Raw genomic sequence first — 25,641 nt, forward strand, 5'->3', positions numbered from 1 at the left:
TGGTCAAACTGGACAGTCTCTACGTAAAAGAATGAATGGACACAAATCAGACGTCAAGAATTATAACATTCAAAAACCAGTTGGAGAACACTTCAATCTCTCTGGTCACTCGATCACAGACCTAAGAGTGGCTATACTTCAACAAAAACCCTTCAAAAACAGACTCCAACGAGAGACTGCTGAATTGGAATTAATTTGCAAACTGGATACAATTAACTTAGGCTTGAATAGAGACTGGGAATGGATGAGTCATTACACAAAGTAAAACTATTTCCCCATGGTATTTCTCCCTCTCACCCCACCCCCCACTGTTCCTCTGATATTCTTGTTAACTGCTGGAATTAGCCTACCTGCTTGTCACCATGAAAGGTTTTCCTCCTTTCCCCCCCCCTGCTGCTAGTGATGGCTTATCTTAAGTGATCACTCTCCTTACAGTGTGTATGATAAACCCATTGTTTCATGTTCTCTGTGCGTGTGTATATAAATCTCTCCTCTGTTTTTTCCACCAAATGCATCCGATGAAGTGAGCTGTAGCTCACGAAAGCTTATGCTCTAATAAATTTGTTAGTCTCTAAGGTGCCACAAGTACTCCTTTTCTTTTTACAAGTGATACTGACAGCCTTCTTGAGACTTTGGATGAAATCTTGACTCCCTTGAAGTCAGTAGCAAAAAATCATATTGACTTCAGTGAGTCCAGGATTTCATCACCTCCTCATCCACACACCTCCTTCAACTGTTATTCAGTTCTTAAACCTGCTCACTGTAAAAACATCCCTTAGTGCCATCAATGACCTCGACAAATTAGAGGATTGGGCCAAAAGAAATCTGATGAGGTTCAACAAGGACAAGTGCAGAATCCTGCACTTAGGATGGAAGAATCCCATGCACTGCTACAGACTAGGGACCGAATGGCTAGGCAGCAGTTCTGCAGAAAAGGACCTAGGGGTTACAGTGGACGAGAAGCTGGATATAAAGTCAACAGTGTGCCCTTATTGCCAAGAAGGCCAATGGTATTTTGGGATGTATAAGTAGGGGCATTGCCAGCAGATTGAGGGACGTGATCGTTCCCCTCTATTCGACATTGGTGAGGCCTCATCTGGAGTACTGTGTCCAGTTTTGGGCCCCATACTACAAGAAGGATGTGGAAAAATTGGAAAGAGTCCAGCGAAGGGCAACAAAAATGATTAGGGGACTGGAAAACATGACTTATGAAGAGAGGCTGAGGGAACTGGGATTGTTTAGTCTGCGGAAGAGAAGAATGAGGGGGGATTTGACAGCTGCTTTCAACTACCTGAAAGGGGGTTCCAAAGAGGATGGATCTAGACTGTTCTCAGTGGTAGCAGATGACAGAACAAGGAGTAATGGTCTCAAGTTGCAGTGGGGGAGGTTTAGGTTGGATATTAGGAAAAACTTTTTCACTAGGAGGGTGGTGAAACACTGGAATGGGTTACCTAGGGAGGTGGTAGAATCTTCTTCCTTAGACGTTTTTAAGGTCAGGCTTGACAAAGCCCTGGCTGGAATGATTTGTTTGGGGATTGGTTCTGCTTTGAGCAGGGGGTTGGACTAGCTGATCTCCTGAGGTCCCTTCCAACCCTGATATTCTATGAACGGAAAATTGAGAAAAAAACAACTGCCCTTGAAAACCCTCTTCAGGAATTAAAAAAAATTGATTGCACTTGTGTTGGTTTCATTTAATCTTTTTCATTTTACACCATGTCTACCACCAGTTAGGCTCCAGGGATGAAATTGCTTGTACAGATGAGGTATTCAATAGTCACTGGTGCTTCGGCCATGTTGTCTAACCCTGTTCAGAACATGTCTGGATGATACAGTGATTGAAAGCCTAGAACTTTACTAATGCTCCCACTGATTGAACTGAACAGGGGGCAGCACTGGAGGGAATTCTTTAGGGAAAAAGTACATAAGAAAGAAAGGCAAGGCAAAGCAAGGTTAGTCACCTGCTTTTCCTTACTCTTCTTCGTTTTACATTGAAGTACTTTGTTGTACAAAGCAAAACGTGAACAGGAAGTCCTTGGACTTACGTCAATTCATTCCTCAGAATTGCATTGTAAGTTGAAACCCCTTTTTCCATAGAAATAAATGGTATAAAGGGGGGATTGGTTCCTGAACCAAGGCTTGGTACACTATTTTCACCACAATAACCCAGATTTTTGTACTAAATTAATTATAGATGACTAATGTAGCAACATCAGTGTATTTATTTGGTAAACAGCATTCAAATAAACATATAAAAATCACATATGCTTTGACTTTCCAGAACTTTTTGAAGGGCTCTTGGCTGGGGGCTTCTCTGCAGTCTTCTCTGGAGTCTTAAAGAAAGTGTCCAAGGAAGTTTGGACAGATGTTCTCCTCTTCTCCTTGTAAATTTCTCTGTAGCAGCTGTACATGTTGGATGTGCCCCTATTCACAGATGCACTGCGTTCAATGTTGGGGTCGTGTTCCTCAAACAGGACCATGGCAGCTTCCAAATGTTGAAATGCCTCAGCCAGCACTTTTGTTGTCAAGACTCTGATGTCAGGTAAATTGGCCCTGGCTTTAAAACGCATAAACCAGCCCCTGCTTGCATTAAAGGGCTCATGAGTAAAACTCTCCCCCTGTTGTTTCTTTAGCTCTTTATAAAGACTCCTAGCCTTTTCCTGAATTATGCCTAAGCTCACAGGAGCTCGGTGTTGATTTTGATCCAACCAAACAATTAACAGTTTCTCAACCTGAGCAATGAGTCCAACACGCTGCTTAGTTATCACAGTTGACTGCATAGGAGCCGAGCCCTTGACATGTTCCTGAATTCTAACCTTGTCTATCAGGATGGTCACGATAGTCGTTGGGGGATATCCAAAGCTCTGCTGATTCCGGTTGATGTCTCCCCTTTTCCAGATCTCTTCATGATGTACATTTTTGTTTCCATAGTAATTCTTCTGCGTTTCTTAGAAGAAACATCACCTGCACCGGATTTACGCTTTTTTGCCATAAAAAAAAAAAATTTAGAACCACAAAGAACAGCAACTGGGCATCTTAAGTCAGGCTGGGCAGAAATGCAGCAAGGCAGGCAGCTGCTCAGAATGCCGGCAACATACTATGCAGAATTGGGCTTGCTTTTTACAGAATTGCTTGTAAGTAACTTTGTGGTTGTGTTATAATGAATGGACCTGAAAGGGGGTCCCTTGCAGTCGCTTGTCTGATAGGCTTCTACGGTCGGGGTAGCTTGTTGCCGGGTAGCCTTGCCACTTGTTTTTGATTGGCTCCCGGCTTGGGCCTCAGCCAATCAGAAAACTTTTAACAGTGAAATCAGTGATTGGGTGAGGCTCAGCATGTGATGTGTGCTATTCTCCCTGCTGGCTTTCCTCCTAAGAGTGAAACAAGCATCATAGGGGTGAAACGGGCAGTCAACTGAAAAGCATCGTAAGTGGCGTCTGAGGTAAGTAAGTCCAAGGACTCCCTGTATAGACAAATCAGACAAGCCTTATCCAGACTGCAGCAGAATTAAACAATTGCTTAAAAGAAAACTGCTGTTGATTCAACTGAGTAAAAATACAAACGACTCCATCACCTGGTTTAATAAAAATGGTCACGACTAGTCTGCATGTTCCACGCAAATAGAAAGAGATGCTTCATGTCACCGCAGGAAGATATTTCTCATAACAGGGAGATCCTCAGGTTCATTACCTGCTAGTAAAAGAGCTCTCTGATAGCAGTGATGGGGAGAAGCGTGCAATACAGCACAAGAACCCAAGCAGGATAAGCTCAAGACAATAATTATGTCTGATGCTAGACTAAAAGTATACCATGCCCAGTCCTTTCTTCTTCATGATTTTATTCAAAATCAAATGGGAAATAAAAGGCTAAACCTTAATTGTTCTTTGTTACGTAAATGCTATTCTCATCACTCCCACTGACTTGCTGCATAGACTTGGGCTATTACCTTCAGCAATGTGTGTCTCATTCCACATCTGTAAAAAAATGAAGAGACTTACCATTGTTATAAAACACTCAGAAATGTGGATGAGAAATGTTAGATAAATGCCAAGTATAACATTTTTCTATTGCTGAAGGGACAGTGCTCAAGTTAAGCAAAATTCTCAGATGCACCTTACCCTCTTTGAATGACCTCATAATACTGTAACACTGCTAGTAGATGTGTATAACACTACACAATCAAAATGCATAAATTTTACACCACTATTTTTGTATACATTACTAAAGTGACAAGATGCCTAACCATTCTTGACTATGCTAAGGGTACTGTTTCTCATTTCTTGTACATAAGACTGTATCTACAATGTAACAATCTAAAGAGCTTATGTATAGGAATGGAACAAAAAACAAACAGTTTGCTTTCCCAAGCATCTTCTGATTGACAACTTTTCAACACTGAAAGTTTCTTTTGTTTCTCAGACCTTGTCCCTCAATGCACTTCTGTAATATAAAACAAAGAGCTGCTCTTCTTGTAGTACCACACAAACTAAACTGGGTACCTATAGCTAGGATAGAATTATCTGGAGTTCCCTATTCTGCAAGCCTGAACCTCTACATAATATTATTAGCTGTCGATTAAACGCACTGTAAAAGAAAAGAATACCATTTGAAATTAAATATTTGTTTTTCTACATTTTCAGATATATTGATTTCTATTACAACACAGAATACAAAGTGTACAGCGCTCAATTTATATTATTTTTGACAAATATTTGCACTGTAAAAACAAAAGAAATAGTATTTTTCAATTCACCAAGTACTCTAGTGCAATTTCTTTATAGTGAAAGTGTAACTTACAAAATGTAGATTTTTTTTTGACATAACCACTCAAAAAACAAAACAAGTCCACTCAGTCCTACTTCTCGTTTGTCTGAGCAATTGGCTGAACAAGTTTGTTTACATTTACGGGAGATACTGCTGCCTGCTTCTTATTTAAGTCACCTGAAAGTGAGAACAGGCGTTCGCATGGCACATCTGTAGCTGGAGTTGCAAGGTATTTACATGCCAGATTTGCTAAACATTCGTATGCCCCTTCATGCTTCATCCGTTATTCCAGAGCACATGCTCCCATGCTGATAATGCCCATTTAAAAAAAAAGTGTTAATTAAATTTGTGACTGAACTCCTTGGGGGAGAATTGTAAGTCTCCTGTTTTTCCTATGTTCTGCCATATATTTCATGTTATAATAGTCTCAGATGATGACCCAGCACGTTGTTCATTTTAAGAACATTTTCACAGCAGTTTTCACAAAACGCAAAGAAGGTATCACTGTGAGATTTCTAAAAATAGCTACAGCACTTGACCCACGGGTTAAGAATCTGAAGTGCCGTCCAAAATCTGAGAGGGACAAGATGTAGAGCATGCTTTCTGAAGTCTTAAAAGAGCAACAATCCGATGCAGAAACCGCAGAACCCAAACCACCAAAATAGAAAATCAACCTTCTGCTGGTAGAGTCTGACACAGGTAATGAAAATGAACATGCATTGGTCCACACTGCTTTGGATCATTATCAAGCAGAACCCACTGTGATGGGTTGGGTCACAGAGACCCCCTTGGGACTGTCACCTGAAGTGCTGATATTCTTTGAGCCTGTCTTCCCTGCCAGTTTGGGACTTCAGAACCCTGCCTTGTTGAGCCAGATATGCTAATCTGCTGTAACACAGACCCAGGGTCTGACCCACGCCCCCAAAGCTGCAGACTTAACTGAAAACGGCTTAGCAAGTGCTTCTATCTCTAGCACCCAGACATCCAAACCCCAAATGAACCCGTTTTACTCTGTATAAAGTTTATACAAGGTAAACTCATAAATTGTTTGCCCTCTACAACATGGATAGAGATATGCACAGCTGTTTGCTCCACCAGCTACTAATTATTTATGCTGGGTTAATTAATAAGCAAAAAGTGATTTTATTAAGTATGAAAAGTAGGATTTAAGTGGTTCCAAGTAATAACAGACAGAACAAAGTAAATTACGAAGCAAAATAAAATATGCAAGTTTAAGCCTAATACATTAAGAAACTGATTACAGATGAAATCTTACCCCCAGAGATGTTCCAATAAGGGGGTTTCACAGACTGGACTCCTTCCTAGTCTGAGTCCAGCAATCACACACACCCCGTTAGTTACTGTCCTTTGTTCCAGTTTCTTTCAGGCATCTCTTTGGGGTGGAGAGGCCATTTCTTGAGCCTGCTGAAAACAAAATGAATATAAAAGGCCCTGGAAGCCTCTCCGATCTCTTGTGGGCAAGAGTTCTTCTGTGCAAAGTCACAGCAACAAGATGGAGTTTGTAGCCACCTGGGCTAGTCACATGTCCATGAATGATTCAGCTTTTTGCAGGCCAACACCATTGTTTAAATGTTAGTTTGAACATTCCCAGGAAAGCTCAGATGTGGATTGGTGTCTCTCAAAGTCCATTGTTAGTTAACTATTTCTTGATTGGGCACTTACCCAGATGAGTCCTTTCTCAAGAAACTGACCAAATGCTTCACTGAGGCTATTTAGTATCAACACATTGAAATACAAGTACATAGCCAATATTCATAACTTCAAATACAAAAATGATACACACATATAGACAGCATAATCATAATCAGAAAATTACAACCTTTCCATAGACGCCTTATTTGACCTCCTTTGTACAAGAGTTGGTGAAACTCTAGGACCTTGGTTGCAACAATGATCTATACGGTCACAGTTCATGTCAATAACATCACACCTGTCATCAGCATGGACGCATGTTGTCATAAATATAAAGGGAAGGGTAAACACCTTTAAAGTCCCTCCTGGCAAGAGGTAAAACCCTTTCACCTGTAAAGGGTTAAGAAGCTAGGATAACCTCGCTGGCACCTGACCACAATGACCAATGAGGAGACAAGATACTTTCAAAGCTGGAGGGGGGAGAAACAAAGGGTCTGGGTCTGTCTGTGTGATGCTTTTGCCGGGGACAGAACAGGAATGGAATCTTAGAACTTAGTAAGTAATCTAGCTAGATATGCGTTAGATACTGTTTGTTTAAATGGCCGAGAAAATAAGATGTGCTGAATGGAATGGATATTCCTGTTTTTGTGTCTTTTTTGTAACTTAAGGTTTTGCCTAGAGGGATTCTTTATGTTTTGAATCTAATTACCCTGTAAGGTATTTACCATCCTGATTTTACAGAGGTGATTCTTTTTTTTTTTTTTTTACTTTTTCTTCTATTAAAATTCTTCTTTTAAGGAACTGAATGCTTTTTTCATTGTTCTTAAGATCCAAGGGTTTGGGTCTGTGGTCACCTATGCAAATGGGTGAGGATTTTTATCAAACCTTCCCCAGAAAAAAGGGGGTAAGATTTGGGAGGATTTTGGGGGGAAAAGACTTTTCCAAACGAACTCTTTCCTAATAAATAATAATAATAATAATAATTAATAATAATACCGGTGTTAGACGTTTGGTGGTGGCAGCAAAAGTCCAAGGGCAAAAGGTAAAATAGTTTGTACCTTGGGGAAGTTTTAACCTAAGCTGGTAAAAGTAAGCTTAGGAGGTTTTCATGCAGGTCCCCACATCTGTACCCTAGAGTTCACAGTGGGGAAGGAACCTTGACATGTCCTATACAATGGTGGTTGAAGCATGAAGGGACATACGATATAGCTCATCTGGCATGTACGTATCTTGCAACGCTGGCTACAATGCCATGGGAATACCTGTTTTCACTTTCAGGTTACATTGTAAACAGGTGGGCAGCATTATCTCCTGCAAATGTGAACAAACTTGTATATCTGAGCAATTGGCTAAAGTAGGACTGAGTGGATTTGTAGATTCTAAAGAATTACATTGTTTTTTAATGCAGTTTTTTGTGTACATAATTCTACATTTGTAAGTTACACTTTCATGATAAAAGAGCTTGCACTACACTATTAGGTGAATTGAAAAATACTGTTTGTTTTTTTACAGTGCAAATATTTGTAATAAAAATAAATATAAAGTGAGCACTGTACACTTTGTAATTGAAATCAATATATTTGAAAAAGTAGAAATCAAAAATATTTAAATAAATGATATTCTATTATTAACAGTGCGATTAATCAAGAATTTTTTAATATTTTGACAGCCCCACACGTTATATTAATAGCCAAGGTGTTAGTAGGTTGTGTTCCCTGTGCCCATTTACCTCTCATCAAAACTACTCAATGGAGAAAAATGGATGATTTTTCAATTTAAATAAAGACAGGTCAGAGGTGATTAAAATCTGTGATATGCTTGCTGAAATGTGGGTGTAACATGCTTTTATCTTATTCCCAGTGTAAGAAAGGAAAAGTTGCTCATCAGATGTCAATGACAGCACATAATGACAGGACTCACCCTAGTTACAGTCAGGGAAAACGGCTTAAGCCTCAGCGGGAGCATGAACAGTGAATCTGAGGGAAGAATCTGCCATAAAAATTGACAAGACCGCGCTGAGCTCTCTGACCTTAAGGACATCTGAATAGTGAACATTTATTAATAACATTGGAATAGCCATACTAGGTCAGACCAAGGATCATCTAGCCCAGTATTCTGTCTTCCAACGGTGGTCAATGCCAGGTGCCTCAGAGGGAATGAACAGAACAGGTAATCATCAAGTTATCCATTCCCAGCTTCTGGCAAACAGAAGCTAGGGACACCATCCCTGCTCATCCTGGCTAATAGTCATTGATGGACCTATCTTCCATGAACTTATCTCGTTCTTTTGTGAACCCTGGTATAGCCTTGGCCTTCACAACATCCTCTGGCAAAGAGTTCCATAGGTTGATTGTACGTTGTGTGAAAAAACACTTTTTTTTTTTTAAAAAACCTGCTGCCTATTAATTTCATTTGGCGACCCCTAGTTCGTGTTATGAGTAAATAACTTTCTCCACACCAGTCTTGATTTTGTAGACCCCTATCATATCCCCCCTTAGTTATCTCTTTTCCAAGCCGAAAAGTCCCAGTCTTATTAATCTCTCCTCACATGGGAGCTGTTCCATAGCCCTAATAATTTTTGTTGCCATTTTCTGAACATTTTCCCATTCTAATGTATCTTTTTTGAGATGGGGCAACCACATCTGCATGCAGTATTCAAGAGGTGGGAATACCACGGATTTATATAGAGGCATGATATTTTCTCTCTTATTATTTATCCTTTTTTTAAATGATTCTCAACATTCTGTTTGCTTTTTCGACTGCTGCTGCACATTGAGTGGATGTTTTCAGAGAACTATCCACAATGACTCCAAGATCTCCTTCTTGAGTGGTAACAGCTCATTTAGACCCCATCATTTTATATGTATAGTTGGGATTATGTTTTCCAGTGTACATTACTTGCATTTATCAACAATGAATATCATCTGCCATTTTGTTGCTCAGTCACCCAGTTTTGTGAGATCCTTTTGTAGCTCTTCGCAGTCTGCCTGGGACTTAACTATCTTGAGTAGTTTTGTATCATGTGCAAATGTTGCCACTTCACTGTTCACCCATTTTTTCCTAATCATTTATGAATATGTTGAATAGGACTGGTCACAATACAGACCCCTGGAGGACTTACCCCTCTCCATTCTGAAACAATGACCATTTATTCCTACCCTTTGTTTCCTATCTTTTAATCAGTTACCAATCCATGAGAGGACCTTCTCTCTTCCCATGACTGTTTACTTCGCTTAAGAGCCTTTGGTGAGGGATCTGGTCAAAGGCATTCTGAAAATCTAAATACACTATATCCACTGGATCCCCCTTGTCCACATGCTTGTTGATCCCCTCAAATTCTAGTAGATTGCCGAGGCATGATTTCCCTTTAAAAAAATCATGTTGACTCTTCCCCAACAAATTATGTTCATCTATGTGTCTGACAATTTTGTTCTTTACTATAGTTTCAAGCAATTTGCCTGGAAGTCAGGCTTACTGTCCTGTAATTACCGAGTCATCTCTGGAGCCCTTTTTAAAAATTGGCATCACATTTGCTATCCTCCAGTCATTTGGTACAGAAGCTGATTTAAAGGATAGGTTACACCCTTATTTTAAAAAGTTAATATTAAAACAGCATCCTTTGGCTCTTCCTCTTCAGTAACATTTTTATATTGAGGAAGAGAAATCTTGGCTTAGCTTTTTTCTCTGAAAAAACATTGCCCATTGTGTCTGCATTTTTTCATAACTCCAAGAGCTCAGGATCTATTCTAAGTAAGAACAATTCCTAAAAAAATCTCCACCTCATCTTTCTACATTCAGCACCTTTATAATTCCCCACTTCCTCTCTCCCACTTTGATCAGCCCGTTTTAACATCCCCAATGTGCCTCTGATAGCAGGACTTTAAAAAGCCTGTCAATATATAGATGATATGCAGTGAACAGTTAAGACTACACACTGACTTTTTAAACACACACAGGAATAAACCCATCTAAGGAATACTGGATACCTAAAATAGCAGAATCCACTGTGTAGAATGTAATTGTTTTAACATCTGAATTTGTTAGGACGTAGCCTGTTTCCTGAATGTTCCACACTCCTATTGTAATCAGACTGCAGCCACTTAAGAAGAGTCAAGCATGTTAGGATTCTAGCATATCTCAAAAAGCCTTGAAAATTCACACAGAAAAGTTATACATAAAAAGGTTTTGACATCTCACCAAAAGGCACCAATATGCACTATTAAGAGGCAAAAACACTCCAGCAGAGCAGACAGAAAGTTACACACTGCCCTCCATTTGTGCATTGGAACTTTCCACTAATTTCAGTGGTGTTTCAGTAAGTAGCATGTGACAACTTAAAGTTAAGTTGGAGTCCCATTGTGTTGAGAAATTGGAGAACAGGGGTATTTGCTTGCTTTTGTAAGCGGATCACAACATTAAAAAAAAACAAAACAATGTATGAGCACAAATACTTCATTTGTGTCCACAGTAGCCAAAGTTGTACATAAGCTGTAAAGGTAGACTAAAGTTTTAATTGCTTAAACATAGTAATAGGAGACACTGCTTATGGCATATGATATAGTTATCTTATTGATAAATTGCCCCTCAACCGCTCCTCCAAATGACATGGAGAACACAAGAGGTATGAAACTACCATTTGAGTTCTCTGTAACCATAACTTTCTTGATACAGGTTCTTTTTCACTTAAAATTCTCTAAGTCCCACTCCAACTAAATAATGTCTACTAATATGAAGAACACCACATACATGCAACTCTGGGACAGAAGTCTTTGCTGGGCTGATCTAGAGTCTCAGAAAAATCTAAGATTGTGATGTAAACAACAAGCATGACATGGCGATCAAGTAATAAGCAAGATCAGATATGGTAAGCAGACCAAACATCGAGATGGATAGACAGAAGCTCAAACTCAGTCAAAAATATTTGCAGTCATTTGTGAAGTAAATTAAAGGAAAAACAAGGAAGCAGGATTTTTACCTCATTAGTGTTATAGTACTACAACAATAGCCGTATCCCTGATATTGGCTGTTTTGTCACTCCTGTGTTATTCAAGTGAGGCTAGCAGAAATAGTATATGAACAAACTGTTGATTAGCTTAGTCATTCTTTCCCAACAAGATTTTTTTTTTTTTTTTAAATGCAGCATTGCACACAGGGGAATCAGGAGGATATAAACTTTGCTTCATAAAATGGAATATAGACTAATCTAACCAGAGACAGTTTGCACCAACACACCCTTTACTCTTGCACCTGAGGGATTCATGATTCGTATTATGCTGCCTGACAAGTCAGAGTACAACTGCAGTCCTTTAAATGTATCGAATCAGTAGGAAACAAAGATTTTACTGAAAAAACAACGAGGAGTCTGGTGGCAACTTAAAGACCAACAGATTTGGGCATAAGCTTTTGTGGGTAAAAAACTCTACTTCTGCATCCTTGTTTTTGTGGATACAGACTAGATTCATAGATACTAAGGTCAGAAGGGACCATTCTGATCATCTAGTCTGACCTCCTGCACAGCGCAGGTCACAGAATCTCACCCACCCACTCCTATGAAAAACCTCACCCATGTCTGAGCTATTGAAGTCCTTAAATCATGGTTTAAAGACTTCAAGGAGCAGAGAAGCCTCCCTCAAGTCAACCATGCCCCATGCTACAGAGGAAGGCGAAAAACCTCCAGGGCCTCTCCAATCTGCCCTGGAGGAAAATTCCTTCCCGACCCCAAATATGGCAATCAGCTAAACCCTGAGCATATAGGCAAGATTCACCAGCCAGATACTACAGAAAACTCTTTCCTTGGTAACTCGGATCCCATCCATCTAATATCCCATCTCAGGGGATTTGGCCTATTTACCCTGAATATTTAAAGATCAATTACTTACCAAAATCCCATTATCCCATCATACCATCTCCTCCATAAACTTATCAAGTAGAATCTTAAAACCAGATAGATCTTTTGCCCCCACTGCTTCCCTTGGAAGGCTATTCCAAAACTTCACTCCTCTGATGGTTAAAAACCTTTGTCTGATTTCAAGTCTAAACTTCCTGGTGGCCAGTTTATACCCATTTGTTCTTGTGTCCACATTGGTGCTGAGCTGAAATAATTCCTCTCCCTCTCCGGTATTTATCCCTCTGATATATTTATAGAGAGCAATCATATCTCCCCTCAACCTTCTTTTAGTTAGGCTAAACAAGCCAAGCTCCTTAAGTCTCCTTTCATAAGACAAGTTTTCCATTCCTCAGATCATCCTAGTAGCCCTTCTCTGTACCTTTTCCAGCTTGAATTCATCCTTTGTAAACATGGGAGACCAGAACTGCACACAGCATTCTAGGTGAGGTCTCACCAGTTCCTTGTATAACGGTACTAAAACCTCCTTATCCCTACTGGAAATGCCTCTCCTGATGCATCCCAAAACCGCATTAGCTTTTTTCACAGCCATATCACATTGGCAGCTCATAGTCATCCTATGATCAACCAATACTCCAAGGTCCTTCTCCTCTTCCGTTACTTCTAATTGATGCGTCCCCAACTTATAACTAAAATTCTTGTTATTAATCCCTAAATGCATAACCTTACACTTCTCACTATTAAATTTCATCCTATTACTATTACTCCAGTTTACAAGGTCATCCAGATCCTCCTGTATAATATCCCGATCCTTCTCCGAATTGGCAATACCTCCCAGCTTTGTATCATCTGCAAACTTTATTAGCACACTCCCACTTTTTGTGCCAAGGTCAGTAACAAAAAGATTAAATAAGATTGGTCCCAAAACCGATCCCCGAGGAACTCCACTGGTAACCTCCCTCCAACCTGACAGTTCGCCTTTCAGTATGACCTGTTGCAGTCTCCCCTGGCTACCCCTCTGATACTTGGAACCATGCAAGATTTTACTGCCATGCACATCTAAGAGCAAAGCTAGTGCTACAGTATGTTAGGTTGCGGGCAATATAAAAAAAAAAAGTTTAGTACATACTAGGAATATAAAACAGGATTAGAATTGAGATTTCTGCCATGTTCACTTCCCTCCCCCTCTAAACTAGGTTGTTTTTAATCACTTGCAAAAGAAAGCCTCACAGCTAGAAAACCATCTCTAATATTATTTTCTTCTTCTAGTGTGTATATAAAACTCCCCCACCATATTATTCTTCTATATTCTTCACAAGTCTTTTGAGTCTATAACACATGAGTAATAGAAGTTTTACATAAGGGAATACAAAATAAAGTCTTCAGGCAGTTCTGTCTTTTGCCCTCAGCTAAGATGACCCCAGTAGGCAAACAACTTTGACAAAGTTATGTGAAAAATTGTCAGTGAAACAATTTGTATAAAGATACTACAGCGATAAGGGCTGCAGAAATCCCTGTAAATAAAAGTTGTGTAATCTATGGTTGAGAGTTAGAATACCACACATAGCCATCTAGTATAAAAACGAAGGGATCTATTCTTTTCCAGTATGCAAGTTTATAGTTGCCATGCACTTTACAAGGACATGGTCAACATGAATTTTGGAAATTCAATTTTCAGAGAGAGCACCATTTAAATAGTACGTCTTTTTTTCATTTATTTCTTTTAACATTTTGATGTAAGCCTTCCTGTTCCATTTATTGTAAATGGGGTTTAGGTGGGCCTGAAAGCAACACAAAACTGCCCAGTCTCTGGATGCCATCTTAATAAAAAAAATAATATTGAGATTGAGTTATGGGCACATTTCAGATAGAGAACAGGCCCCTCAAAGAGGAAACCATTAGCAGATTTCTATTTGGCCAGTAACAGCTAAAACAATTAATCATTATCATCTTGACTCAGCCAAAAGGAGTCAGAAGTATTTCGTCTATGTTCAGAATCTACCACCTGCCTATTCGTTTTATTCCATTCCTTCTTCCAAGGCCACCGTGGCAATGTTCTCTAGGTAAGAGAGAACTGGATTGGATTAACTGGATAGAATTTCTCACAGAAGTCATAAACGTGTATTCTTACCATTGCTACAGGAATGACTTAAAAGAGACAAAAGTACTCTTTCCTCTCAGATTTAAGGAGTACTAATAAATTAGATTGAAACTCAGTTGTAAACATTCAGGGCTTGAGTGGTAAATCAAGAGAATCCTTTCCTTACTGACGATCTCTTACAGTTATTAAAAGAGGCATCATGTCAAAGTTGGTTAGTCCAAAATTTGACCTCTATTTTCCTCGAATCTATTTGCAAAGTCTGTGTAATTCTTCATATGTGATGTTTTGTTTAGCTAATTATATAGACATTTTTAGCAAAACAGCACCTTTATTTATCTGTATTGTACATTATTTTAAATGTGCTAAAAACATATATGAAAGTTAAGGTAGAACTCTTTCTGTGATTTCTGAACAAGAGGAATTGTAATTGTGTTAGAGTCCGAGCATTTGGCTGTTTCAGGTCACGTTGCTTTTCAGCTCCACAGCTTTGTTTAAATTCCCAACTTCCTTCTTCAGGACATTTAGCAGCATTCTAGAACTATCCAAAATCTTCATATAAGCAGTTTCAGTTTCAGCAAGGATTTTATCAAGCTCGTTCCGTGAGGCTGTCTTCTGGGCTAAGTTTTCACAGACACTCTCTAGTTTCTTAGACAGGATTCGGATTTCATGCTGGAGTTTATTCTTTTCCACCTCCGCTTGCTGGATCTGCTTGTTCAGTTCTTCCCTTTGCATGCATAAGTCTTCAACGCATTTCACCAGCTCATTATTGTAACCCTGCAGAACAGCTCCCTGCTGAGTCATCATTCAGGCTCCACCCTCTTAGGGGACTCTGCCACCACTTTCAGTGTCCTCTCTCAGCGACACCCTTCAGCACTTTCATTTAAAAAGGAAAAACAAAACAAAAAAGGCTGTAGCTGGGCTTTTGTGAACAACCTCCAACGGTACAGCCATGGTAGAACAACATTCTGTTTTTAAAAAAACAAAACAAAACCCAAACCTCCCCAGACTTAAGTTTAACATACCCAAGGATACAACTTCTGTGGAGTTCCCACCCTCTTTCTGTCTAGGGATCAGGGCCAAAATTCAAGGTTCCAGAATTTCCATTTATTTACTGAGCGCTTTAGTGAGTTTCTTCTGATAGTTACTGAATTTTTACGTATAATGAAGTCCAACCCTTCATTACAGCAAAATTGTCACAAAACAATTTTCACTGTAGCTTCCTACCATCAGACATTCATGACTTTCTTGGAAAAACAACAACTCCTTTTGGGTTCAAAATGTCAGTGCTTGGTCACAAATATAACACTGTAATATACAAATATGGTCTTTTCTATGGAGGACAGAAATGTATGATTGTCACTAAGAATATTCACTCAAAGTCAAGGATTAAAAAAAAAAAAGATATTTTCTCCATCTGATACTGTACTTAACCACAAGTACCACCTCCACTCACAGTACTTCCCCCGTCTGCCTAGAGTGACTCAATTCAACGCTCTATTTTCAAACGCACGTGGACAGGGGTTAGAAGGAGACTTAGCTTTTCAGATTCAATATGTTTTGTAATGTGCAAGCTAGCTGCCCGCCTCTGCTCTCGAGAGCTGCTTTCCTTCGCTCTCCTCAGGAGGATACAGGGAGCAGTCTGGATGAGAGCACGCTCACAGTGCCTATTGTCTCTATAGAAGAACCATATCATGAACATTACATGCTTGCTATGGGCACTGGCACTGATTGCAGGTGCGAGGGATGTACCCCAGTCCTCGCTGCTCTCCATCTTCTTACTACTAAGTGTAGACAGAGAGAGTGTTCTTGGGGGCTTCAAGCAGTGGCTGCTGTGGCACGCTACAAACAGCGCTGCCACCAAAAGCCTGGCAATTTGAGAGGGGAAACCCCACAAGGGCGGCTCTTATTATTGCCATCTAACGCCCACAGCAACTATGGCGGTAAGAACTCAGGCACTTTCCTAACAGAGACAGGAACAAAGCCCCAGCCTTCGAGTCTTAAACATCCACTGGGGCTGCCGTGAGACAAACAAGCGCCGCGAAGGACAGCGCATGGGACACACTCACACATCCAGGCAGCCAGGAGCAAGCCTCCCACAGGGCAGCTTTAACCTTCTCCCTCCCGAGTTTCCTCCGAGGAGACAGGACGTACACAAGATGGTTCCCTTTCTACCTCCCTCTCCCCCGCGCCCCCCTTTCACAGTCGGGCTTGGGGTGAACCCTCTCCCTTGCTATTGCCCCTGCTGTACCCAACCTGGCCGAAGAGCCTCCCCCACCAGCCGGAAAGCGGGCTGCGCTAACTGGTAACCAGCGCTCTCACCCCAGGCTGTCTGCAGCAGAGCGGAGCACGCCTCTCAGGAGCTCGCCATGCCACCCAAGAGGCGAGGGGCTCCTGGCCAATCAGCCAGCCTCGCTCTCCGAACAGCTGCTTGCTGCGAGCGTTCCAACCGGGAGCGGCAGCAGGGCGAGGGGTGAGGGGTCACGGAAATACTCGAGAACTTCCGAATGCGGAGCAGCTTTCTGCGGCGAGAGCCGATGTTTGCCGAAGGCTGGTCGGGCTCGTGACGGGGCGGCGGGAGGCTGGCGGCGGAAATAGCCGACGTTGTCCGAAGGGGAAGATTGAGGGCGTTGGACTCGGCGGAAATAGCCGATGCTTCCCGAAGGCATAGCCGCCCAGGAGCAGAGGGCGCCGAGTGGGAGGAGCAGGCCGAAAACAGCCGAAAACACCCGACGTTAACCGAGCAAGGCGTAGCCCGAGTTTCCCGGATGTAGCTGGAGGAGCGGCGGCGGCGGCGGTGGGAGCAGCGGGGGGAGGAGGCAGCGGAGTCTGTGCTTCTCAGTGTCTCAGAGTGTGCGGGGCCGAGCTGTGGCGTCTCCCCTTTCGCTGTGCGGAGAGGAGATGGGCCCGTGAGCGCTGCTCCCAGCCGAGCTGCCTGAGCCGCCCCCTCCCTCCCCCCCCCCTTCCCTGTCCCGGTCGGTGGTGAGGCGGAGCGCTGCCTCCCCCTCCTCGGCGCCTGTGGCCCGGCCGCGGCCGTCCCCTCCTGGTCCCCTCACACTCACACACACAGGCCGGGCATTGATGGTAATGTATGCGAGGAAACAGCAGAGACTCAGTGATGGGTAAATCCCTTTTCCCCCACCCCGCGGGGGGCTCCCCCAGCCCCTCCGCCATGTTTGTGGTACCCCTCCCCCTCGGCGGCCAGGAACGGTTGTTCGCTAACGTCGCTTTCTCTCTCTCTCTCTCTTCCAGCTGTCACGACCGCAGGGGGGACTCACAGCCCTACCAGGTACCTGCAGCGCTGGCCGCTAGGCCCAGGAGGAGGAGCGGGGGAGAGAGCGGGGGGGGGGGAGGGAAGAGCTACTCCAGCACAGGCTTCGGCCGCCGACACAGGCCGCGGTGCTGCCACTTCCCCGCCCCCTGCCCTCGCGAGCCCCTAAGTGCGGGGGGGGGGTGCGGCTATGTGTGAGGGGTGCGGGGTCCCGGTTCCCTCTGGGGCCCGGCGGGGCAGAGGTGAGGCGGCTGGGCGAGGCCTAGCGAGGTCCTGTGTAGGGTTCGGCCCTCAGTGCCGGGAGAAGGCAGGGGGCGGAAGAATGAGTCAGTATCGCATTTAGTGAAAACCAGATAGTAAAACGTGTTCTCCAAAAGCCCCTCTCCTGCTCCCCAAATCCCTGCTGGGAGCTGTGACCTGAGCAAGGCAGGCTATAGCCACCAGATGGATCACTGGGGCTGCAGCTTGCACTCAGAAACCTGCATCAAATCTTTGTCACTGAGACACTACTTGTATTTCTGAGAGGCATAACATACTCCCTCCCTAGCCTTGTGCACCTGAAAACCTGGTTTCTGGGGAGTGCTAGGTGTGGTTTTTTGAGGACACCTCTTCCCATGGGTAAGGGAGTGGGGTATTGTGCTCTCCTGACACGTTTGAGGGGCTGTTTTGTGGAATTTCTGGGCATTTGGCTGACTAGTCGTGAAACAAAATGTGACAATTGAAAGCAGCTGTTAGTGACAGTTCATCTAAATGTAAACATTCCCCATCCAGAGGTTTGCATTGTGAAAGCAAGCAGGTGAAAGATGCTGATCAGTGCTGCTTCCAATGTGTAAATATTTCAGAATGAACACAAATTAAGCTCCCCTCCACACCACCTTGCGCTACTTCTCCCCCACCCCATTCAACATCCTTTTTAATACTATCTTAGTTGTTCTTGTGCCCAAATAAAGTTTGTTTTGGAAATTCCAGGTGGTGGAAGCTTAAGTGACTTTGAATTAAGCTTGCAGTGCATACTCTGGTTCATGCAAAATTTGTAAATGATAACTTCTGTTTTTATTACATTACTTACTAAGTAACTGAACACTCTTTCTAAAAAGAAGAAACTCAACAGTCTATGTAGTGCTGAATGTGTATATAACACAAGATGATTAAGAATTCAAGGAATTGCAGTTTAATTTTAATAACCTATTATACCAGATAGTCACCTCTGAGACCACAGTGGGGGAATGTGGTATAAGAGCTAAATAAGAATAGAATTTCTTACTGTAGATGGATAATTAAAATTGGGAAGCTTTATGCTACTTGTCTTCCTAAATTGCTGATATGTCACTCAGATATACCTTAGAAATAATTTTATCACTAAAATTTACACTAGAAAGCAGAAGTCTTAAATATCTTGTAAATTTAGAATTTGTATTAGTTGGACGTAATATTAACTGCTATAAAAATGAAATCCAATTAAAAACATATTCTCATCTCTTGCAGACTCTTAAATACTCATCAAAGAGTCACCCCAGTGGTGGTGATCACCGTCATGACAAGATGCGAGACTCCACAGATCCTTCACCACCAAATAAAATGTTGCGGCGATCTGATAGTCCTGAAAACAAATATGGTGACAGCACAGGGCACAGTAAAGCAAAAAGTGTGCATACTCACAGAGTTAGAGAGAGGGATGGAGGTGAGTTGTTTTTAATTGACTTTTATTTAAGCAGTAGTGATCTAACTTAAATTTTATTGAAGTAACAAGTGAAACAGTTACAACTGACATGACCACAACTTCAGATTAAATGATATGCCTTACACCATGGTGAGAAGACTGCACTGAGACCAAAATATAGTGATCAGTTCAACTGGAGGTAATTGCCCTGCGTCTTTTAAACTGAACTAATTCTTTCATGCTTCCAAAAAGTAGTTGATTTCAATAAAGCCACCAAGAGATTAAATAAATTTCATTTTTTTTGTATTGCTGCATTTTCGAGCTCACTTCTAAAGGCCTTGGAAAGAGCAATATATGGTAATACCTTAGATTACATTTTAGACTTTTTTCATTAACAAAATATATTTTTACTTATTCTTCTAAAGACTTCGAGCATCAGAATTCCAGTTACTATTAGTCTGTCTTCTGTTGTTCAGTTGTTTAAATTACTCATAATGTGTTAGGGCATAAGAAAATGCTCACAGGTTAACTTGGATTAATATTTTTCTTTTTTTAATGTGCTGTTCTTCTAAATGTTACACTTCCATACATGGTATACGAAGTTCTTTGCCAGCCTGATAAGCTTCTGTTCTACACTGCCATTCAAGAGACTGGATTTAGTTTCTGGTTCTACTTAATTGCTCCCTAAGGCACTGATCCTTCAAACACTTTTTTCTTAACTTTTTACTACCCTGAGTAGTTCCATTGATTTCCATGGGACTTACCACAGTAAAGGTAAGCACATGTGTAAACGTTGGGAGGATCAAGGTCCAATATAGGAGCACTTCAGGGGGTGGGGATGGCATCTGAGTATTGAACACGTTCTCTCTGTGTAAATGTAGGAGAAGTAAGTTCAAGTCCACCTGTACTGAATGGTTGATGCAGGGCCTCATGGATGTATACAGTGGTGTTGAGGGATAATGTAGTATAGATACTGGAATATCTAAAGGGAACAGAAGGCTACTTGCCCATCTCTTCTGTCCTTTCCCCCCCTTCCTTCACTCCTTCATGGAGTGAAAAATTCAGTGTATTATGATTAATAAAGGTCACATATATAGTGTATTTTTAGTATGTGTAATAACTAGTCCTAAATGTTTGCATAAGTGAATGTGAGCCCTTCAGAATAAACAGTGTTTATTGAATGACACAAAATGAAATAGATTGAAGTGATTTTGTGTTATAAAAAAACCTAAGAATTATTTATGTATTCAGAAATCATGTCTAGCTTACAGTCCATAAAAATAGCATAATTGAGTGAAACAATGTTAAATTCTGACCAGTAAAGCAAAGGGCATAGAACAAACTGGCAGAACCTACTTACGCAGATAAATCTGTGCTCTGAAATAGTTTATACAAAGATTTAAACTGCATTCATTTTACTTTGACACCATTAAGATGCATGGGATACTCGTATCATTTTTATTAATTGGAATTAGGTGTTTGAACACAACTGGAACTTCTTGACTGGGTGTTGCTGTTGCATCCATAATGCCCAATAAATGTAACGGGCTACCTGATTTTAAATACAGGCTAGTGTGTACTATAACTGCACTAAAATATAGTGCTGATTGTTCCAATATGTCACAACTTTATTTCTGTATTGGTATAATTAATCTCAGTACTTTCCAATTCCAGGGTTACAGAAAACTTACTGGGAACATACTGTATTTTATTTAAATGGGTAGATATTGTCAAGTTAGACAGCATGTTTTTTAAAAAAAAAAAGAACAAAAAAAAATCTTTACTAAATGGAATAGGACCTAGGACTATTAACTGAAGTAAAATTAGTAATGTCATTTTCCTCTCCATTATTTTGAATGTTTGTTCTTTGCATTTCTCTTAGTTTAGACAGTGAAAATAGACAGGTTTCACTTTTGTATTTATTCATTTTCTATTCAGTTTCATTATTGTGGTGATGGAGTGTTTTGATTGGAACTACTGCAAGGGAACGACTACGTCTTAATGATTTAGTTGTATGGAAATACTCCCATGATTTTTTCTCACTAACTTCTAAGTTTTGTTTAAAAAAAAAAAAAAACAAAAAAACCAACAACATGCACCACGCAACTTGGGAGTTTTAAATGTTAAACTAGAACCCTAAACTCACTCATTCCTCTGCTTTTAAAGTTAGTTTTAAAAATCACTTTTCACTTTCCTGGTTTCCAATTCTTCTTTGAGCAAAACAGATGACTAAGTGGTACAGTGTGCTGATGTTTTGAATTTATTCAGTCCTGAATCTGGTCCAGTATTTTGTGGTAAAGCAAAAATTGACCTAACTTTATTAAGGGCTTATCTCTACACAGGGTTTTTTTGTTTTGTTTTTTTTTGTGCCAGTATAATTTTATTGGTTTAGAGACCAATATAGACAAAGTGGTACAACCGTCTAGTCGGGATACAGTTATACACATATCAATAAAGCTTATTCCTGAAATAAGATGTACGGATATAAGCATCTTTGTACTGGAATATAACTGTATCTGTGGTAGGAGGTTGCACCACTGTAACTATATTGGTTTCTAATTCATGTGATTATAGTGATACCAAAAAAACCCCAAACGTATAATATGATATAATACGACTAAAGCATGTTTTTATATTAGGTTGAGTATTCAGTCTTTCTGGCAATGGAATAAACTTTACGAGGGTTATTGCAGGCTTTTGACGTACTCTCTCCTCTTATCGCCGAAGGAAACTCACATGCAGGCTATACTAAAATATATCCACCTTTAAACATGCAACATAAAAATTTGGCTATACTACCAATGGTAGTGAAAGTGATGTGACTGTGCATCCATTAGTTTAAAAAAAATAAAATAAAATATTTTTTGGAGTGTGACAGAATAAAAGCAAATATTCACAGTGAACTGGCTAAATTATTATCTTGTGTTTGTATTCAGGTCTCCACGCATGGAGACATAGTCCCTGTCCTGAAGAGCTTAAAATCTATGGTGACAAGCAATGCACAAAATAACTATAGCATACAGCCCATAATCTATTATTTGTTGAGCAGTTTCTTGTAGGAGTAACAGATGTGGGTCTTGTGAGGTTATCTATCAGTTCCAGGAGGGGATTCCATGCTTAGGAACAGCCAGCCTGAGGGAGGTGAGCAGTTAAAGCTAGCATTGTTGGCAGGGAAGAGATAGCCATGAAGAGTCTTGAAGGCAAGGGTAAGAAACTTGAATTTGACCTAGTGTAAAAGGGGGGAAATCAATAGAAGGATTCAAAATGTCTGTGTCGGGGCAGGCCAGACTAACGGGCAAGGAAAATGATCCTAGCAGTTGTGTTTTCAGAATACTGGAGGGGGAGATAATGAAGCCTAGTGAGTACTTTAGAAGTGAGAATGGGAAGAAAAGATCTGAAATTAAAATAGAGAAAAGAAGTTGCAAGATTTGAAAACTCCTCCCTTGATCTACAGGATGTTGTGAAAAATCTCTTCCAGGTCATACCTGAGTGATAGGCAATGTGGTGGTATTGTCATCAATGATGGAAAATGTAAGGAGGCAGAATTTGAGTTTAGGTCAGTTTTGCCTATGAGTACTCCACATCTATCTCAATGCAGGTATTAGTTGATATGAAATGATCTCCGGCATCCTGCTATGCCTAGGTTTATGAGGATCTGTGAAAATCTGTTTGCTTTTTGTCATGTTCTTAATGTACAGGTGAATAGATGACTGACTGTTCAAATAATAAAATGTTAACAATATTAGTATATACAACATGAAACCTTTTAGATCATGTACTACATTTTTTCCCTTCACAGACAGATTCAATTGATGTTGTCTAGATACTAAAACTTCACTAAAGTTGGATGGGAATAGTTAATGTTGATTACGTTTAGTGACTTGTGAACTTAGACTGGAAGAATTTTAGATATAAGAAATTATTGATCTAAACAGTAGAATGAGATATATTCAATAATATAAAATGCCAAACAAATTAAATCACGACTGAATAGAGGGGACCGACAATAACCATCAAAGCTAAAAAGGAATATTTTACAATAAGAGTTTCTAGATGGGTTTGTGGAGCTTTTGCAGAGAGTTGATATGTCACAGGCTGCTGGCTTCCCTTGTCTACCAAGAGTCCAGGAGATGCATTGCAAAAAGACACTAAATATCTATTGAAACAGCTGGAAACAAGGAGCCAGCTTACCTTCTTGGGGTCCATTGCTATGGAGGAAAGGAAGTGAGCAGCTGGTGGAGTGGGCATTCACTATCTTGGGACAGAAGAGTAGGTGCTGGGCTGTAAATGCAGATGAGAAGAAAACCAAGGTGTAGGCAGACAATAGAAACCCATAGCAGCAATGCATGTGTGCAAGGGGATAAGGAAATGGGGGGAAAAATAGACAGCATTCAATAAACTCAATACATTAAAAGCAGTAAATGTTAGAGAAGTATTTTTTTTTTTTCATCGACAGTGGAAGCCGTGTCTTTAGGATGCTACCCAGTCACAGATGGGAAGGGAGGAGAAGTCTATACGATTATCAGTGAGAGGGTGGGTAGTCTAGGAAACGCTTTAAAGGCTGTAAATTCTCTCAGCCTTCAAATAGTATAAAGATTTAATTTCTGACTCCAGCAATACTTGAGATATCTGTTATTAAGAGTATGTGGAAGTTGGTTGCAAAAATGGTTATTTGGCAGATTGAATACAAAAGGCTTCCAAGACCAGTAAACTTTTACAAACATCTGTTCTGGACCAATCAAATTCAGTTCCCTGAATTTTTAGTCCTGTGGGAAAACTTTCTATTGTATATCATAACATTTATTTTCTGATATTACTAAGGGACATCTTCAGCCTGAAAAAACACTTTTTTTTTTTTAACCTATTCTTATTGTAATTAACACTGATGATACATTGTGTGTGTGTGGAGGGGGGAAACCCGTCCTTATTTTTTTCACTTTTACTCTGTATTCGACTGCACTTCATAGAATCATAGAAATATAGGTCTGGAAGGGACCTCGAGAGGTCATCTAGTCCAGCCCCTCCTGCAGAGGCAGGACCAAGTATACCTACACCATTCCTGACAGTTTGTCTAACCTGTTCTTAAAAATCTCCAGTGACGGGGATTCCACAAACTCACTTGAAAGCCTGTTCTAGAACTTAACTTTCTAACTATAAGGATAGTTTTTTCTGTCTAACCTCAATCTCCCTTTTTGCAAATTAAGCGGATTGCTTTTTGTCCTACCTTCGGTCAACATGGAGAACAATTGATAACTGTTCTCTTTTATAACTGCCCTTAACATATTTGATGACTGCTACCAGGTTCTCTCCAGAGTCGTCTTTTCTGAAGACTAAACGTACTAATTTTCTAAGCCTTTTATCACTTTTGTTGCTCTCTGGACCATCTCCAATTTGCCCTTATCTTTTTTTGAAGCTATGGAGCCCGAAACTGGACACCATACTCCTGCTGGGTCCTCACTAGCACTGAGTAGAGTGGGACCACAGTTGCTTCCTGTGTCTTACATACCATATCACTGTTAATACAACCCAGAATATAAGCCTTTTTTGCAGCCGCATCACATTTTTGTCTCATTCAATTTGAATTCCACTATTCACTCCCATGTTTTCTGCAGTACTACTGCCTATTCAGTTATTCCCCTTTTTGTATTTATGCACTTTGTACATACCTTTTCTAAATTTTATCATGTTGATTTCAGACCAATTCTCTGACTTGTCAAAGTAATTTTGAATTCCAGTCCTGTTCTCTGAAGTTATTGCAGCTCCTCTGAACTTGGTGTCATATGCAAATTGTATAAACTCTCCTCACCACTTTCCAAGTAATTAATGAAAACTATTAGTAGCAGACCCAGGACTGGCTCTTGCGGGACCCCACTAGACATTACCTCCCAGATGGACAGTGAACCGTTGGTAACTACTCTGAGTATGGCCTTTCAGCCAGTTTTTCACCCACCTGCTAGTACTTCATCTCCCTAGTTTGCTTATGAGAATGTCATATATGACAAAAGCTTTACTAAAATCAAGGTTTCCCCCTTATCCACTTCCCCAGTAACCCTGTCAGAAAAAGAAATTAGTTAGTTTGGCATGATTTGTTCTTGGCAAATACATGTTGGCTATTAGTTACTATCCTTTTATCCTCTGGTGCTTACAAATTGATATTTTGTACCAGTATCTTTTCAGGTATTGAAGTTAGGCTGACTGGTCCTCTATGGTCCACTTTTTAAAGATAAGTACTGTTTGTGCCTTTCTCCAGCCCTCTAGACCACTTCTGTCCTCTGTGAGTTCTCAGAAATAATCATTAATGTTTCCAAGATTGCTTCAGCTAGTTCCTTATGTACCCTAGGGTGAATTTCATCAGG

General features: G+C 40.6%; 2 protein-coding genes across 5 annotated transcripts in view; one reads left to right on the forward strand and one right to left on the reverse strand.

Annotated features, from left to right (window-relative positions):
- Positions 1-14,665: 14,665 nt before the first annotated feature.
- LOC119852030 (Sjoegren syndrome nuclear autoantigen 1 homolog) lies at positions 14,666-15,230 on the reverse strand. The gene has a single exon (XM_043509507.1). It carries the CDS (start codon positions 15,159-15,161, stop codon positions 14,814-14,816), a length of 348 nt encoding a protein of 115 aa, XP_043365442.1. The 5' UTR covers positions 15,162-15,230; the 3' UTR covers positions 14,666-14,813.
- A 1,589-nt stretch (positions 15,231-16,819) lies between these two features.
- Positions 16,820-25,641, forward strand: part of WAC (WW domain containing adaptor with coiled-coil) — a 122,999-nt gene continuing 114,177 nt past the window's right edge. For 2 of the 4 annotated variants that reach the window (XM_038392843.2, XM_038392844.2), the window contains exons 1-3: positions 17,105-17,476; positions 17,607-17,643; positions 19,111-19,306. In XM_038392843.2, the coding sequence (XP_038248771.1) occupies positions 17,436-17,476; positions 17,607-17,643; positions 19,111-19,306 (274 nt within the window). In that variant the 5' untranslated portion in view covers positions 17,105-17,435. Of the gene's footprint in view, positions 17,477-17,606; positions 17,644-19,110; positions 19,307-25,641 lie in introns of all 4 variants that reach the window. The other 2 variants (XM_038392845.2, XM_038392846.2) reach the window with 2 other exon arrangements.

Source organism: Dermochelys coriacea, chromosome 2 (assembly GCF_009764565.3).
Source record: "Dermochelys coriacea isolate rDerCor1 chromosome 2, rDerCor1.pri.v4, whole genome shotgun sequence".
Classification (NCBI taxonomy): Eukaryota; Metazoa; Chordata; order Testudines; family Dermochelyidae; genus Dermochelys; species Dermochelys coriacea.

What these genes read in the sequence shown, in the direction of transcription:
- LOC119852030 (XM_043509507.1), bottom strand. Translation starts at nt 15,161, where the DNA reads ATGATGACTCAGCAGGGAGCTGTTCTGCAGGGTTACAATAATGAGCTG.